Here is a 19,529-nt window from a genome sequence, read left to right as displayed (position 1 = left end):
GGCCCCAGGGGCGGCTCCTGACAGCTCTGCTCGGTAGTCCCCATCTAACCCCCCCATCTCCTCCTAGGTGACAGGTTCTGAAATCCTGCACAGTATCAGGTCGGTTGAGCTCCAACTTCCCCAGAGATTTGCCAATTTATGGGGCTGCAGCACTGTATCCCCGGCACTGTTTACCTGTCCCAGATACTTCTTTTTTTGGCAAAGGCTGTTCCTGCCCCTTTCCCTGAGATGGGGGCTCCGCTACTGCGGTACCAGGCTCAAGCTAAACATAAAGCAGCACTCCGCAGCAAGCTTAACGTTCTCGGACGTTTATTCTGTGGTTAAATGCCCAATAGATGTGAACGGACAGCTGGCTCTCTCCATTCAATTCCATGGAAGTTTTGCATAGTTCTGTACTTGTGGGGGGTTGGAAACGGGGCCCCGTTCTCGAGATACATGTGAGTCTCCCTTCAAGACCCCATTTCCAGCCCCTGTAAGTGCAGATCTCTCCTTTGACTTCTATGGAAGATTCCATAGAAATGAATGGACAGAGCCACCTGTCCAGTCGCAGAGGCGTGCAGTGGGACCCAGACGTTCATAGCGTGATATCAAAGATGAGAATATCCCTTTAAGTCTAAATATTGGGGAGCGTTCTGCACCCTCCGTGGAGTGTTACTTCTAGAGGAAGGTTCTGTGGATTTATTAAACGTTGCAATGTGTCGTGTGTTGCTGAGCTGGCGATTGCGGCGCACATGGCGCCCATCTTGCCCGATCGTTAACGGGCACTGCCCTTCTCTGGCTCTTCTTGCAGAGGGATGCCCCGGCTTGTGTAACGGCAACGGCAGGTGCACGCTGGACATGAACGGCTGGAACTGCGTGTGTCAGCTCGGATGGAGGGGCTCAGGATGTGACACGTCTATGGAGACCGCCTGCAGCGACGGCAAGGATAACGATGCCGGTAAGCACCCTGCTCGCAGTGGTAATGGTGGAAGCGTCCCTCTCAGCGTAATTATACGGAGTGCTTGTCATCCATCCTCCTGATGGGGTAATTGCAGGAGGCGCGCGGCCATTATTTGCGTGCAGGTAATGTTTGTCATTTACTTCTCCTATAATTATCGTCAAAATCCGCTCGCTTCAATCTGAGGGTCATTTCCACGCATTTCAAGCCGAAGAAAACCGCGCCGCCTCACTAGTAACAATACCGCCAACGCCGTTTATTTGTTTAGGGACTGGAAGACAAAACCCCAATCCCTTATTAACTCTTTGTGCTGTTGGTTTAAAAGGATGGTCCAATTGTACTACAGTGTGCTCAGGGTCCCTGTGTCCACTACCTTGTTCCACATCCACTGACCTTTAGTCTAAAGAAACAGTCAGCAAGCAGGTAATCACACCTGCCCTAGATACGTAGCCGAGCTCATATGATGCACTGCGGCAGTGAAGCAACAACAGCTCAGCCAAGAGTCCACCAGCAGAATAGTGAGTGCAGCTCTGGGGTATAATACAGGAGGTAACTCAGGATCAGTAATGTATGTACACAGTGACTGCACCAGCAGAATAGTGAGTGCAGCTCTGGGGTATAATACAGGATGTAACTCAGGATCAGTAATGTAATGTGTCACGGTCACGTGCGGCTGGACACTGTGCCCCCAGCAGGGCAGATTTAGATGACACGCGTGACCCTGGATACACCGCCTCCAGTGGGGCGAATTTAAATAATAAGACTTGCAGCTGGATACGCCGCCTCCAACAGGCGAATTTAGGTAATACACGTAACACATAAATCTGGAAACCCCGCCTCCAGTAAGGCGAATTTAAACCATAAGGGAAACCTGGGTAACAATAACAATGGGGGCCCTGCGATAGGGAAGGGGAAAGTGGAGACCTCCTGCACTCCCCTGAGTCAGTGACTCTACACTCCTAACGTTCCCTAGGCCGGTTCCGCACCGGGCGCCGATCTGGATACCTGATATCCCTAGCTCGCCCTGCACCTAAACCCTCACTAGGGAATTGGTCGGTGCGGAAACTAATCCCACCACTGCACTAAACACACATAAGGAAAAATGACAATACAGGGGAACACCACTTAGCTTTGCTCTGTTGCTTATGCTCCCAGCAACAGAGCCACCACCTGCGTGCATCTTTTCCTCCAACCAGATCCATCACCATAGTGCAGCCTTGGAGCAAGCAGAGTCCACCACCTATGTGCAGCTGTCCCGAAAATGAGTCCAGCTTCTGCCAAATAGTCCAGCATGCTTGAGCTCAGCTTTCAGCAACCAAGTCCAGCATGCTGAGTGCAACTCTACACCATAGTCGCCGCTCCACCAAACCATGCAAGCACTTCCTGCTGACACCATAACTGCGACTCCACCACGCCATGCCAACCCTTCTTGGAGACACAATAGTTGAACTCGACCAATCCATGCCAGCACTCCTTGCAGGCACCATAGCTGCTACTCGAGGGCTCTGACTGAGCTGCCCGTGACTCTCCTTCAGCTCCCTCCTTCACCCAGGCTTTCTTGCAGAGGAAGACCTGTCACCAACAGTGATTGATACACCTGACACTCTTTTATAGAGCATTCACACCTGTTACTTAATCACGTGCACAAACTAAGGTAACCAAGTGCAATGACCCTAATGGCCAACGGGGGAAAACTACAACTGAAATCACCACAGTGCACTGACCCTAATGGCCACCGGGGGGCAAAAAATCACCTTTGGCACACAGCCAAAGGAAAAAAGTTAACTTGTGCATTTAAACTGTCAGATCCAACCTGGATCATGACACATAATGTATGTACACAGTGACTGCACCAGCAGAATAGTGAGTGCAGCTCTGGGGTATATAATACAGGATGTTACTCAGGATCAGTAATGTATGTACACAGTGACTGCACCAGTAGAATAGTGAGTGCAGCTCTGGAGTATAATACAGGAGGTAACTCAGGATCAGTAATGTAATGTATGTACACAGTGACTGCACCAGCAGAATAGTGAGTGCAGCTCTGGGGTATAATACAGGATGTAACTCGTGATCAGTAATATAATGAATGTACACAGGGACTGCACCAGCACAATAGTGAGTGCAGCTCTGGAGTATAATACAGGATGTAACTCAGGATCAGTACAGGATCAGTAATGTAATGTATGTACACAGTGACTGCACCAGCAGAATAGTGAGTGCAGCTCTGGGGTATAGTACAAGATGTAACTCAGGATCAGTAATGTATGTACACAGTGAATGCACCAGCAGAATAGTGATTGCAGCTCTGGAGTATAATACAGGATGTAACTCAGGATCAGTAATGTAATTTATGTACACAGTGACTGCACCAGCAGAATGGTGAGTGCAGCTCTGGAGTATAATACAGGATGTAACTCAGGATCACTAGTTTTTTCTTGACCGTGTCAGTTTAGTATATGTACTCGGTTGCCATTTTTACATTTTGCTGTTACATGAGACATTTTCTGCCTTTCCCCCTCACATTGTGCTCTATTGGGGGTTTGACGCTTGCTGTTACATATGATATCTTGTATCCAGTCCAGACTTGATATAAATGGCGTATCACATAAGGTCATCTCCACAGCGGTCTCCCCTTGTATCTACTTTCTTGATGAAATCCACATTTGTAAGGTGTCAGATTGTTTATCTGGAGTTATTAAATATCAGCATTCATGAGGAGCGCTCAGATATCTTACAAGGCAAAGAAACCGGTAGTGCGGGCGCGATGGCAACAACCACGGAAGTAAAGGGGACTCTGGTGAGGAGCGGGGCGTCAGATGCTATTATTGGGGTATCTGAACGATTGACAATGATAAGAAGATGACTGTGACTGTTAGTGTACATAGCACTATTATGGGGGCACTGACTGATTAGTGTTGTGGGCTCTGAATGCCGCTGCAATTACAGTATATGGGGGCACTGACTGTGGCTGGCAATGTTATGGGGGCACGGTCTGTGGCAGGTAGAGGCTATGGGGACATGGACTGGCTAGCCAAGTTACAAAGACACTGATTGTGGCTGGGATTATTACAGGAGCCCTGACTGTGGCTATTATGGGAGCTCTGTGGCTACTAGGGCGCTGACTGTGGTTGGAACTGTTACTATGACTGGGGCCATTATGGGGGCACTAACTGTGGTTGGCAGTATTATAGATGCACTGACTTTGGCTGGGACTATTATGGGGGCACTGACCGTGGGTGGGGCTGTGACTGGGATTATTCCAGGGGCACTGACTGTGGCTGGGACTATTCCAGGGGCACTGGCTGTGGGTGGAACTGTTATGGGGGCACTGACTGTGGGTGGGACTGTTATGGGGGCACTGACTGTGGGTGGGACTGTTATGGGGGCACTGACTGTGGGTGGGGCTGTTATGGGGGCACTGACTGTGGCTGGGACTATTCCAGGGGCACTGACTGTGGCTGGGACTATTCCAGGGGCACTGACTGTGGCTGGGACTGTTATGGGGGTACTGACTGTGGGTGGGACTGTTATGGGGGCACTGACTGTGGGTGGGGCTGTTATGGGAGCACTGACTGTGGGTGGGGCTGTTATGGGGGCACTGACTGTGGGTGGGGCTGTTATGGGGGCACTGACTGTGGGTGGGGCTGTTATGGGGGCACTGACTGTGGGTGGGGCTGTTATGGGGGCACTGATTGTGGGTGGGGCTGTTATGGGGGCACTGACTGTGGCTGGGACTATTCCAGGGGCACTGACTGTGGGTGGGACTGTTATGGGGGCACTGACTGTGGGTGGGGCTGTTATGGGGCACTGACTGTGGCTGGGACTATTCCAGGGGCACTGGCTGTGGGTGGAACTGTTTTGGGGGCACTGACTGTGGGTGGGACTGTTATGGGGGCACTGACTGTGGGTGGGACTGTTATGGGGCACTGACTGTGGGTGGGGCTGTTACGGGGGCACTGGCTGTGGGTGGAACTGTTATGGGGGCACTGACTGTGGGTGGGACTGTTATGGGGGCACTGACTGTGGGTGGGGCTGTTATGGGGGCACTGGCTGTGGGTGGGGCTGTTACGGGGGCACTGGCTGTGGGTGGGGCTGTTTCGGGGGCACGGTCAGCGTATTACCCCTTTTCATGTACATGTGAGGACCGGTTAGTGGGACTTTTCTTCATGCCACCGCGCAGAGCGAGAGCTAATCCTGCTCCGTCTGACTCTGGAATTACTCGGCTCACAGAGCCGGATTAGTGTAAGTGCGGATATCATAAACCTGGAGATTTCCTTAATTGACATCATAAAACAAGATTTTTTTTTTCTACTGGAAGCTGCTCGCATCGTAAAGATCAACTGCTCCACGTAATGAGCCGAATGTCTCCTCTGTAAAACATGCAAGTGTAGCAGAGGTGAACCCGGCACTAACTCGGAGAGCTTGCCCAATGCAGAAGATTAGGTGCAGTCCTATGTAAAACCACGGATGATGAATCGTAGCAACTACATGAGTGGTATCCAATGAAAACCCGAGCTCTGCTACACTGGCGGACTCTAACTCGGCTGCATTTGACCCCCCAGCACTCGTCCCCTGTAGAATCAGTGCACTGAACGTTATAGTCTGTTACGACACTACTACAGATGAAGCAGAGCTGGATTTGTTCTCAACCCCTGAGAGTTATAATATCATGTTGGATTTACCTGCAGCTCCATGTGAATAATTATAATATTTCTATGGCTCCAGCGTATTCCGCAGCATTGTACGGTCCGCTCTGCTACATCTGACTGTGGCACGTCTGCAGCGCTCTGTTCTCACATGAACCTCCTCAAATTCTCATCCTTTTCCCAAACGCCCTTATAAGCCTCTCCATCCAGCTTATTGCACGATGCTCCGGTGTAACTAAATACTTCCAGTCCTTCTGGCTTCTTTGTGCAAGACTTTTTTTTCCCTCTCGTCTGGCAGATGTCGCCATGTGGACGTATCCGTCTTCTCACAGCCGAGTGACTCCACAAGTGACCACTCCAGAAACCACTGACTGCTCCGGCACTCGCACGCAGAGATTCTGCACTTCTGTCTCTAAGAGACGGCGGAGGGAGATGGTCCCCGTAATCATACTGGGGTTTACTGTCCTGGACAAAAGGGCCCGATACTCCCCACTGTCTATTCCAATGATCAATGCTGTTCATTGCTAACAATGAAGTCCCTCTGAGCACTGTCCGACACAGGATCAGTACCTCAGTCCATTACAGACCTTAAGTTACCTCCTGTATGATCCTCCAGAGCTGCACTCACTATTCTGCTGGTGCAGTCACTGTGTACATACTGTACATTACATTACTGATCCTGAGTTACATCCTGTATTATACTCCAGAGCTGCACTCACTATTCTGCTGGTGCAGTCACTGTGTACATCCATTACATTACTGATCCTGAGTTACATCCCGTATTATACCCCAGAGCTGCACTCACTATTCTGCTGGTGCAGTCACTGTGTACATTACTGATCATGAGTTGCATCCTTTTTTTATACCCCAGAGCTGCACTCACTATTCTGCTGGTGCAGTCACTGTGTACATTACTGATCCTGAGTTACATCCTTTTTTTATACCCCAGAGCTGCACTCATTATTCTGCTGGTGCAGTCACTGTGTACATACATTACATTACTGATCCTGAGTTACATCCTGTATTATACCCCAGAGCTGCACTCACTATTCCTCTGGTGCAGTCAATGTGTACATACATTACATTACTGATCCTGAGTTACATCCTGTATTATACCGCAGAGCTGCACTCACTATTCTGCTGGTGCAGTCACTGTGTACATACATTGCATTACTGATCCTGAGTTACATCCTGTATTATACCCTAGAGCTGCACTCACTATTCTGCTGGTGCAGTCACTGTGTACATACATTGCATTACTGATCCTCAGTTACATTCTGTATTATACTCCAGAGCTGCACTCACTATTCTGCTGGTGCAGTCACAGTGTACATACATTACATTACTGATCCTGAGTTACATCCTGTATTATACTCCAGAGCTGCACTCACTATTCTGCACATTTCTGAGCTGTGGTCTCTGTATCCCTTGCTGGTTCAGTGTTTTGTCTTGTGATATTTATTCCGGGAAGTGTTGTCTGATGTAGAAAATACTGCCGCACTCGCGTTCTTCATCAGCTATTGAGATTGTACCATGACATGCTTGTTGACTGTTTCCAATAGTAACCAGGAAATCTTTCCAGGTGATTGGTCAGTTTGCTTCTGTGCTTGGACCGTGGGGGTCGCACAGTCTCTTGTGTCCAGCGCCTCCTCCCCTATATACTCTGTCACATGTGATCAAGTATATCGTGGCTCTTTTGTGGGGGGGTCCATGACCTATGCCGGGGGCCAAAATCTTATTCCTCCCGTTACTAGTGTTATAAATAATATTAACCTTCAGATTTTTCTTTTGCAGACGGGTTGACGGATTGCCTGGATCCCGACTGCTGCCTGCAGCAATCCTGTCAGACAAACGCCCTGTGCCTGGGCTCGCCAGACCCTCTCGATATAATCCAGGAGACCCAAGCCCCCGTGACCCATCAGAACCTGCAGTCCTTCTACCACCGGATTAAATTTTTGATTGGCCGGGACAGCACTCATTCCATTCCAGGAGAGAACCCGTTTGATGCAGGGTCAGTAAATGCTAATCAATTTATTGTTGTAGCAGAACCGAATCTTTTGTCTAGCATTGCCGAGCCGGATTTTTGTCTGGCATAGCAGAGCTTTGTTTTTGTCTAGGAGTAGCAGAGCCGAGTCTTTGCCTGGCATAGCAGAGCAGAGTTTGTTCCTTGCAAAGCAGAGCCAAGTTTATATCTGGTGCAGCAGAACCAAGTTTATATACGGCAAAGCAGATTCGAGTTTGCCTGGCATAGTAGGGCCGAGCCTTTTCCGCGGCGTAGCAGCAGGGCCGAGCCTTTTCCGCGGCGTAGCAGCAGGGCCGAGCCTTTTCCCCGTCGTAGCAGCAGGGCCGAGCCTTTTCCCCGGGGTAGCAGCAGGGCCGAGCCTTTTCCCCGTCGTAGCAGGAGGGCCGAGCCTTTTCCCCGGGGTAGCAGCAGGGCCGAGCCTTTTCCCCGTCGTAGCAGGAGGGCCGAGCCTTTTCCCCGTCGTAGCAGCAGGGCCGAGCCTTTTCCCCGTCGTAGCAGGAGGGCCGAGCCTTTTCCCCGTCGTAGCAGGAGGGCCGAGCCTTTTCCCCGTCGTAGCAGGAGGGCCGAGCCTTTTCCCCGTCATAGCAGGAGGGCCGAGCCTTTTCCCCGTCGTAGCAGGAGGGCCGAGCCTTTTCCCCGGGGTAGCAGCAGGGCCGAGCCTTTTTCGCGGGGTAGCAGCAGGGCCGAGCCTTTTTCGTGGGGTAGCATCAGGGCCGAGCCGTTTCCTAGCAGAGCAGGGACGAGTTTTTGATGTTTATTATGTCATAGGACTATTATAATTTGTTTTCTATTGGGCCCTCATCCTCTACATAACAGTTGGGTATTATATGCCGTTGAGTGTGTTTCCCCGGGGGATGGGGGTGGTGACTTTTTTTGCATCAACATGGCAGCCGTTAGTGGGACCAGTGTGGACATGAGGACTCATGCAGGACATACGAGAGGGACGGGGCGGTGTCCCTTAGGCATCTTTGATTTCAAAGGGAAAACCTGCTCCACCTGCCCTTCTCCATATGCCTCTGTATTTTGCATGCACAGATGGAGCAGCTTTTATTGCACGGGCCGTTCATCTCCTGCTGCATTACTTTCTCTGTAGTCATCATATGACTAGTCCAGAATCTTTATAATATATAAATATTAATTTCCTTATTCTGCAAAGAGGAGAAAAAAAAAAAAAAAAAGCAGCTTTTTGGAAACTGTCAACATGCTGCTGACATCTTTACAGTAAGAGATCCATCAACAGCAGCTTGTGAATGGTTTCCGTCACCATAATAATGCATCTGCTCACTGGTTATTCTTCTCTGGGTGGAGTTCCTATTCTTTTGGATGTTTTATAGGTATTTGATTGAGTGAACGAGCTGCCCTCAACAGGGGGGGGGGCTCATCCCACTGCAGCCGCAGCAGCTTCCCCAGTGTGGCCAGGCCCAGGGGTATACATTTCAGGAGATGCACATCAATTAAGTGCAATATTAAAGTTGTACATAAATTGCCCTTGTTCAACCAGTTCTGTCCGGAGCAGAAAAAACTTTGGACGCAGCATTTTGTATTGTGCAAAAAAAATAAAAAATCATGTAAAGGTTTCTAAAATAATATAAATAAATTATCACAAGAATCATTTAAAATGTAAATATTTGTTAAAGTTGAAAAATTAAAAAAAAGTTACTTTTTAATAAACATGCTGCCCCCTAGTGGATATTCCATATTTACCTCCATAGCAGTCTGCATGCGCCTCTGCTGATACCTATCTGTATGTATGAGTTGCCTCCACTGCTGGACTCATTAACTACCTGTGTAATCATCACATGTATAGTTCAGCAATGCATATAAATATACAATTACATTGTCCTTTTGAAATTTTTTTTTCTTATTTTTTAAATTCTGGTTCGATTTTCATTTTTTGTTTACAAAAAACAGTGATGGAAACCATCAGCAAGTTGCTGTTCAAGAGGTCCCATGCACTTTATAGCTCTCTTTCATATGGAGTCACAATAGGGTCTCTATTGTAGCACCAGATCCCTCAGATTTTGGAAAACTGGGTGGGACTTAGTTTGTTTTGAACCAGCCTTTACCTTCTAAGCTCCTCCCCTTAAAGTTATAGGCATCATTTTATTTAAACATGATCTGTCTTCAACCACCACTAGGTGGAGCTCACTGCATACAGTGTTGTTAACAAAGGGGTTGTCCACTTTTGGACTAATTAATTTCTTTCCTTAAATGTGTATTTGGGGCTAAATATTCTATTTAAAATTGATTTTTATAAAAATTTATAAAAAACGTTGCACCTTTTTGCCTCCTATAGCCTCCATATTGCCCTATCTCTCCAGCTGCGGACAGCTATCTCAATTACGTGAGCTCGTTTTCACAGTCTGATGGGAGAGTCAGTAATTCGTTTATCTTTTCTTCATTTTTTTTTCTTTTGGTCTTTTTCTGACCTCCTCTAAGCCATAACAAAGTTGGATGTGTAGGGGGGAAAAAAGAGCCTGTAAAAGCAAAATGGTGCAAAATTTTTAATTAAACCCAAAAGCAAAAATAAATTTTAGCCCCAAATACATCTATTTAAGTAAAAAAAATTGTATGTAATGTTTTTTCCAAAAGCTCTCTTTAAGGGTTGTCCGGGATTTTTACATAGATGACTGACCAGCTACTTTTGGTGTCGCCGGCTGATGCAAGTGCTCAGTTGAGGCATTGCTGATGACCGACCAGCTGTTTTTGATGCCGTCGGCTGATGGAAGTGCTCAGTGGTGGCGTTGCACAGCACAGCTCTGTCAATGGCATAGTGTCCGTGTCAGAGTACTGCACATGCTCCACCTATTCCAAACATTAGGATGCGGATGTGCAGTACCTGGCCGCTGCCACAATACAGTTGATGGCACTGTGCAGCTCTGCAACTGAGCACATCCGGCTGGCAGAATCGGGAACGGCTGGGGTGCCGAGGGTGGCAACCTCACCGATCAGATGTTGATAACCTATCCTAAGGATAGGCTAATATTGTAAAAGTCTTGGACAATCCCATTACGTTCCGTATTGTTTTTTTGTTTTGTTTTTTTTGCACTGCATGTGTGCTTCTAAAAGCCAAAAATGACCTAAGTGAAAGTCTACTGACCCCCAAGTATCAGTTGTGCCCATACCGTGCTGACGATTTGCATTACTCACCCTCTTTACTAAAACTTCCCTTTTTAGTGGTAAACATCAAACTTCGACCCAATGAGCGCGCAGCTCAATCTGCAGAAGTAAAAACAATCTCGAAAACGTCCACATTTATTTTAATTCTCCCTGCGTGTTTCCTGCCCGGGAATCCAGTTAAATACGGTATAATCATGCCTGCGCTCGCTGATATTAGGCAGTCATGCCTTTCTGGTGGCAGCGGCTTTAGAAACCCGCGTAAAAGCGCTCGCTCAAAGAACGGCTGGATGTAAATCTCTTCTCACACTGTGTAAATGGATCTCGCCTCGTGAGCTTTCAGCGTTCCCATCCCAAGGCTGCCCAGAAGCGGCACAGACTGTGCCATTCCACTCGCTATGCCAGGCCCATTACTGAACAACGTCTACCATGGAGAGGAATAGATTTAGCCGTATTTATAGATAATTTTGCTGTTGCTTTTCCAGAACTCTTAAGGGTGTTTACACGTTTGTTACAATTTGAACAAAACATCAATTGCTTTTTACTTAGCTATTTTACTTTTTTTTATTGTTGGGTTGTATGAGGTGGAAAAAAAAACATTTAAAGGAGAACTTCAGCTTTTGGTGAACCCTTTCCCCGCTACTTTTTTTTTCAACAGGGTTGTCTGACCCAATCCTTGCTTTCCCCTATATTTTATGCCAAGAACTATGACTACATTGTTCGCTGCAGGGTACAATGGGCAAGGACTGGGTCAAGTGTCATCCCATAAGGTGCTTGCATCCAGTTGTGGCCCATAATCTGGGCAGATGAAGGGCTTCTTGGACACTCCTGATAACGTGGTATACATACACAATGCTTATCAATCCAAAGGTGGTGTAAATAAGGGAGGGTCCACTTTGCCATCCAAGTTCCCAAATATAACTAAAGGATCAATTGACATCCTTCTCTAAATGGCTTGTATTTTTTCCCTTTGTTGTCATAAGGGAAACCAAAAACTGTTCATGGGTTGACCGATAACTGCTGAATTGCACACACCGACTGTTATGAATGAGTCACCGGAGGAAGAAAAAACAAAAATGCAAGCTAAGTCCAGAAAACCGGAGAGGTTGGTAGCTAGTGGATTGCAGACCCCTGATCCTATTCACCACAACTAACAGTAGCCGTGGAGCATTCCTACGATGGTCCTAGACGCATCTTCACAGCCGGACAACTAAATAAGCCTAAAGAAAGAAAGGGGAAATCTAACCTGCCCCAGAGCAGACCCCAAAGCAATAGACAGCCCCCAACATGTATTGTCGGTGAAAACAGATGAAAACACAAACACAGACAGAAAGACAGGCAGAGCAAACGATGGGGCCCAACTAACTAGATAGGAAAGGACAGAAAAGATGTTGGCTGCAATCCGCAAAAACCCTACCAAAAATGTCCCAACACGTCTGATAGGAAAAACGGCCCTGAAGTCACTAGACTTCAAAATCCCTATATCAGCACTCCGATATATTCTGAAGACAGAGCAAAAGAGATTTAACCGATCAGGGACAAAAATGGAAATTCAGCAAAGCCCCAGCCGGGGCTGGCTGAACACAAAACTAAGCAAATCAGACAAAATCTCATGGAACAATAACAGAGCAAAACTTGGCTTTAGAAGACAGGAACTGAACTGGAGGCCAGAGCTCAGAGCAGAGACATCACCAGCAACCCTACAGGGCGTCGGCTGCCTTATATCCACTCAGAGATTCCGGATGTCCAATCGCAGTCCACCTGTTCAGGTGACAGTTCTCTCCCATCCAAATCAGTTTCACGACCTCCCTTCACCAGCAGAGGGAGTTCATCGGACATCAATGGTGGACCCTTTTAAAATCTTACTACGTCTTATTTGCCATCTCTTTCGAAATTTGCTGAGGCTCCTGAAACACTGCAGAGGTCTCCGTGAAAGCGGCGCTGCACCAACTCTTTTGATTTACATTGACGCTAAACTCTTGACAACTAGGGGTGCATTCAGAAGGTGGGAGCATGGCACATATGGAGTGTGACTTGCCTTAGCAGTAATCTAAACGCAGCTTTGGAAGGGACTAGAGTATATAACTTATGCCTTATTTTCTTTATACGAATTATTATTTTTATTTTTCTTGTACCCTGCATTTGCAAAATTGAGCAGTGAAAAAAAAACCAAAACACTGGACTACACCAGCTTTATCTACAGATGGGAAACAGCTGTGATTGCTGCATAAATATTTAATGGATGGAGGATTTTATTTTTTTATTTTTTTATTTTTTCATCTAAGTGGTTCTCAAACCTTTCTGGTCAATTTTTTTTTAAGTGCAAAAATAAGTCAACCTAAGCTGTTAAACAAAGTAGGGAAAATAATGTTTTTTTAGGATTTTTTTTTTTGATTTTTTTTTTATAAAGCATATGACTTTCACCTCTGGGGAGTGATTATTCTGTTCAAGTGAAAGCACCTGATGTGAAAATGGAATAATAAGGATTATCCGGTGGTCTGAAAAACACACATTTTAAGAGCAAATACAAAAAGGGAAAAAAAAAAAATCAGTTTTAGAAATATGAAAATGTTGACGTAAATTGTTAAAGGTAAAAGCTTTATCAGCGTCATAATAAGATAATAAATCCTTTGCTGGAAAAAAAAATACTAAAAAAAAAAAAGTACTAGGAGTAAAGACGATGCAGAGAGCCCGCATTATCCACCACATGTGAGTGTGGTTTGACATGAGGGTGAAATGAGAGATGTTTTAGATGCATAGTTTATAAAAAAAAAAAAAAAATTGTATAGTGCCGCCATGACATGCAAGGGTGCAATATGTACATGATGCAGTGCAGCGTATAAGAGGTACAGTAAAGGTTCCTATGGGTGCCCTATAGCCATGTGTATGATGCATAACCAAAATGTTTTCATCCTCTGACTTGATATCCTGCGAGAGATATGGGAGGGGGCACGGGTTTGAAGTTCGGTTATTCATCCCTTTGCTGAGTTTTCATCTGTTATATCATCTGAGGCTCCTTTTATCAGTGTGATCTGAGAAATCTGCTCAGCCCAGGTCTCAGCTTCCCTTACAGACTCTGTAAATAATGCAAAACTCAACTCCCCTAAGGGAGAGGCGGGAAGACTCCAGCGCTGAGCCGTCCCAGATGACGATCTAAATTACTATGCAGTTTTCAGATACATAGAGCTCTAGATCAGGATCTGAGAGGGGGAAGGGGACTGGAATTGGATGAGACTTGCTGCATTATAAAGAAGGTTACAGATTATACTAAAAGTACACCCTCATACTAACAATAATACTGCCCCCATGTAGAAAAGAAACATAGGCAAACACAGGGGGGAACATACAAACTGCTTCCAGATGTTGTCCTTGGTGGGATTTTAACCCAGGACCCCAGCGCTGTAAAGCAGCAATGTTAACCACTGCACAACTAGCCCCATCTTATATACAGGAATATAACTACTATAATACTGCTCCTGTGTACAAGAATATAACTACTATAATACTGCCCCTATGTACAAGAATATAACTACTATAATACTGTCCCTATGTCCAAGAATTTAACTACTATAATACTGTCCCTATGTACAAGAATATAACTACTATAATACTGCTCCCTATGTACAAGAATATAACTACTATAATACTGCTCCCTATGTACAAGAATATAACTACTATAATACTGCTCCTATGTACAAGAATATAACTACTATAATACTGTCCCTATGTCCAAGAATTTAACTACTATAATACTGTCCCTATGTACAAGAATATAACTACTATAATACTGCTCCCTATGTACAAGAATATAACTACTATAATACTGCTCCCTATGTACAAGAATATAACTACTATAATACTGCTCCCTATGTACAAGAATATAACTACTATAATACTGCTCCTATGTACAAGAATATAACTACTATAATACTGCCCCTATGTACCAGAGGCGTATCTAGGCTTTCTGGCACCCGGGGCAAGAATTTGGTTCGGCGCCCCCCCCCCCCCCCTCCCAAGTACATATGCGACTTGCACAGTTAGTCATGTACCCACGAGCTGCTCTCCCTAATGCTCTCAATGTTCAGTAAAAAACTGAAAGCAGGAAGAGAAGCTCGTTGTCACAGGACCATAACTATGAAAATCGCATATGAGTGAAGTGTCCATGTGATGACTACTGGAACCTGCAGAGCTGAATCCTGACATTGCAGCTTCTGAATTCTCACAACGAATGCACTGCACACTTTTAGGATTCTCCCTTGCCGATGTACAGTCATATCAGCACAAGTATGTGATTTACATACTTCTGGCCACATTCCGACTAGACGTGTCCGGCCTCGCTCCGTTCATTTTCATGGAGTGAGGCCACACGTCTAGTCAGCATGTGACCGCATGTATGTAAATTTCTGGCACGAGAGAATCCTGACAGCATTCAGTGAGCACTGTGAGAATTCAGAAGTCTGCAGTCACATAGAATGTCTGCAGACTCAGCGAAAACCTGGACAATCCCTTTAATGCTCCTAACAAATAAAAACATGAGACTTAGTCAGTGTCACAAATAACATTTACATCCAGGTACCTTATAGATGACGTCGTCTCTGCAGTCGTTCTCCTTTTCTTCATCTTGTCCAAACCCCATGATGAGTTTTCTCATCCACAGCCGTCTCTGCAGACTTCCATCTTCTCCGGTCTTCTGCAGCAAATCTCCACACGATGCCCTTAAAGATAGAAGTGTTATTATAATGCTCCCAAATAAAAATATCTGCAATATACTGTCACCTCACACTATTCCCCTCCCTCCTCATACTGTCTCCTCATATATTTACCCCCTCACTCTCTATACTGTCTGCTCACACATATCCCCGACTCCCCATACTGTGTCCACATACATTCACCCGTTCGCACCCCTTACTGTCTGCACCCATCCCCATACTGTTTCCTCATACTCTTCATTTTGTGTCCTCAAATCTCCCCACACACATTAAATACCATCCCCACTCCAAATCCCCCATCACTAATCCCCCACACACATTAAGTACCCCCCCATCCCCACTCAATAACCCCTCATCCCTACTCCCAAATCCCCCCACACATTATGTACCCCCACTCCAAATCTCCCCACACATTATGTACCCCCACTCCAAATCCCCCCACACATTTCCCCCCACTCATTAACCCCCATCCAACCCCCATCTCCACTCATTAACCCCCACAGTCATTAACCCCATCTCCACTCATTAACCCCCACAGTCATTAACCCCATCTCCACTCATTAACCCCCCAATCATTAACCCCCATCCCCACATTAACCCCCATCTCCACTCATTAACCCCCACATTAACCCCCATCACCACATTAATCCCATCTCCACACATTAACCCCCATCCCCACATTAATCCCATCTCCACACATTAACCCCCATCCCCACATTAATCCCATCTCCACACATTAACCCCCATCACCACATTAATCCCATCTCCACACATTAACCCCCATCCCCACATTAATCCCATCTCCACACATTAACCCCCATCCCCACATTAATCCCATCTCCACTCATTAACCCCCACACATTAACCCCCATCTCCACTCATTAACCCCCCACTCATTAACCCCCATCCCCACATTAATCCCCATCTCCACTCATTAACCCCCATCCCCACATTAACCCCCTTCCCCACATTAACCCCCATATCCACTCATTAACCCCCATCTCCACTCATTAACCCCCATCCCCACATTAAGCCCCATATCCACTCATTAATCCCCATCTCCTATCTTCGGTGGTTCTTCAGCTCCACAGTGGAGCACACTTACCACCAGGGTTCTCTCTGGGTGCCGGGGAGTGACGTCAGCAGCGTGATCACATGACCTGATCACTCTGCTGACGTCGCTCTGACCCGGCGGTCAGAGCTTCAATTGTACTGGCTTCTGTATAGACGCCAGTACAATTGCTGCCTGGGAGTCGGCGCGGCCTCCTTCTCTGCGTCGGCTGTCAGCTTGACAGCCGACACAGAGAACCGCCGACACACAGGACGGGGGGCGGCAGAACGCAGCCGCCGGGGGAGAGACACTGCCGACCGCTGCATTAGGCGGCCGGGCGGCCCGACTGCGCCCCCCTGCTGCCTGCGCCCGGGGCAACTGCCCCGGCTGCCCCCCCCTGGATACGCCACTGCTATGTACAAGAATATAACTACTATAATACTGCCCCTATGTACAAGAATATAACTACTATAATACTGCCCCCTATGTACAAGAATATAACTACTATAATACTGCCCCCTATGTACAAGAATATAACTACTATAATACTGCCCCCTATGTACAAGAATATAACTACTATAATACTGCCCCCTATGTACAAGAATATAACTACTATAATACTGCTCCTATGTACAAGAATATAACTACTATAATACTGCCCCCTATGTACAAGAATATAACTACTATAATACTGCTCCTATATACAAGAATATAACTACTATAATACTGCTCCTATGTACAAGAATATAACTACTATAATACTGCCCCCTATGTACAAGAATATAACTACTATAATACTGCCCCCTATGTACAAGAATATAACTACTATAATACTGCCACTATGTACAAGAATATAACTACTATAATACTGCCCCCTATGTACAAGAATATAACTACTATAATACTGCTCCTATGTACAAGAATATAACTACTATAATACTGCCCCCTATGTACAAGAATATAACTACTATAATACTGCTCCTATATACAAGAATATGACTGACTACTTCTAACACCAATTTCTGTAGTGTTTGTGTTGATATATAATCTCCTTTCCATTTTCCCCTTGGATCCTCCTCTTGTTTTGCAGACATGCTTGTGTGATCCGCGGTCAGGTGATTACATCAGACGGGACCCCGTTAGTCGGCGTGAACATCAGCTTCGTCAGTGCGCCTCTTCTGGGTTACACCATCAGCAGACAAGATGGCAGGTAACACTATCTGCACCAAGAAAAAAATGACCTTTTTTTTTTTTTTTTTTTCCTGTTGGTTTTTTTTTTTTTTTTTTGCTTTAGATTGTTGTGTGGTTATTACATATTTGATCTAATATCTATGGTTCCTGTCATTAATGGTGGAACTGTTTTGCTCTCAGTTGGGTTCTGTCCATGCTTAGCTTTACACAGAGTTAAAGTCAGCCATATAATACCGCCCAGTAGTGCACGAAGCCTATTGGCACCATGCGGCCATAGCTCTGTAACATAATTCACTCGTGACCCCAGAGGAGCGGTTACTGTGGAGAAGCTGTCGGGAGTAAAAAATTAAATAGTACAGCTCCCCCATTCCTTCCATCTTCTAAATGCATGTGCACAAGTCCTGGACCCCCTCTGTGGATACTGGGGCACCACTTTGTAGACTTCCACCTACTGTGCTGCCTTGTAGACTTTTGCAACCAATTTTTCATTTTGCGTATGCAGCTTTTATGTGTTTCCTTGGTTACAGACATCAAACATACTTTATGCAATCTGACCCTGCAGGTCCTTATTACTCCTCTCTGTCTGTAGTTACCCAGAAATACACAGGACTGCAGGATCTGACTACACAGGGTTTGATTGTAGTCTGTTACCATAGTGATATGTGCGTTTGCATTGAAGCTACATGCACACTTTTTTTTTTTTCTTGTTATGACGACTTTGCAAAGTTAGTTACATTTTTCTTTATTTGTGATAGATTCCAATAATTGAAAACAGGTTTGCAAAAGTATTCATACCCTCTAATGCGAATTTCAAAAAGCCCCGCAAAGTATCTCGTTTGTAACTCTTTACCGCCAGTCACCGAATAGATTTACATTAGCTTTCAACTTGCAGATGTAGAGTGGAAACGACATGTAAAAGTGTCACGGCAAGGAGATTTATGTGACAACGAAGAGGTGTGCGGAAACATCTGGGAGCAATCATCATAAATAAGTTATCACGCCATGAATACATTTGTTTGGAGCCTCGTAGGAATCCTGGCGTAACAAGCCCTATAATATATTGACAATTACCCAGTAATGCTTATCAGATTAGCTCACATTCTTTATTTTATTATTTTTTTTTTTCATTTATTTATTTTGGATTTTTTTTTTATTATCCGCTGATTTACATTCAATATTAGATCATGTGACCCTGGCAAGATTGAATTTAAATAAATATCAGATTCATTTATAAAAAAAAAAAAACATATACACACTGCTTAAAAAAATAAAGGGAACACTCAAATAACACATCCTAGATCTGAATGACTGAAATATTCTCATTGAATACTTTGTTCTGTACAAAGTTGAATGTGCTGAGAACAAAATCACACAAAAATCATCAATGGAAATCAAATTTATTAACCAATGGGGGCCTGGATTTGGAGTCACACACAAAATTAAAGTGGAATGTAATGTCCAAGTTAAAATGATGCTCAGTATTGTGTGTGGCCTCCACGTGCCTGTATGACCTCCCTACTGTACAACTCCTGGGCATGCTCCTGATGAGGTGGCGGATGGTCTCATGAGGGATCTCCTCCCAGACCTGGACTAAAGCATCCGCCAACTCCTGGACAGTCTGTGGTTGGTGGATGGAGCGAAACATGATGACCCAGATGTGCTCATTTGGATTCAGGTCTGGGCAACGGGTGGGCCCAGCCCATAGCTTCAATGCCTTCATCTTGCAGGGACTGTCGACACACTGCAGCCACATGAGTTCTGATATTGTCCTGCATTAGGAGGAGCCCAGGGCCAACCGCACCAGCATATGGTCTCACAAGAGGTCTGAGGATCTCTTCTAGGTACCTAATGG

General features: G+C 45.7%; 1 protein-coding gene across 1 annotated transcript in view; it reads left to right on the top strand.

The window, feature by feature from the left end:
- The first annotated feature begins 621 nt into the window (after nt 1-621).
- The window catches only part of TENM4 (teneurin transmembrane protein 4), a 65,914-nt gene continuing 47,006 nt past the window's right edge, over nt 622-19,529 (top strand). Inside the window, exons 1-3 of the mRNA XM_073548656.1 lie at nt 622-937; nt 7,381-7,597; nt 17,577-17,696. Coding sequence (XP_073404757.1) covers nt 694-937; nt 7,381-7,597; nt 17,577-17,696 — 581 coding nt within the window. The 5' untranslated portion in view covers nt 622-693. The remainder of the gene's footprint in view (nt 938-7,380; nt 7,598-17,576; nt 17,697-19,529) is intronic.

This window comes from Dendrobates tinctorius, unplaced genomic scaffold, assembly GCF_039654945.1.
Source record: "Dendrobates tinctorius isolate UK_male_01 unplaced genomic scaffold, ASM3965494v1 ptg000157l, whole genome shotgun sequence".
NCBI classification, from domain to species: domain Eukaryota; kingdom Metazoa; phylum Chordata; class Amphibia; order Anura; family Dendrobatidae; genus Dendrobates; species Dendrobates tinctorius.
This window is presented reverse-complemented; position numbering and strand designations above follow the sequence as displayed.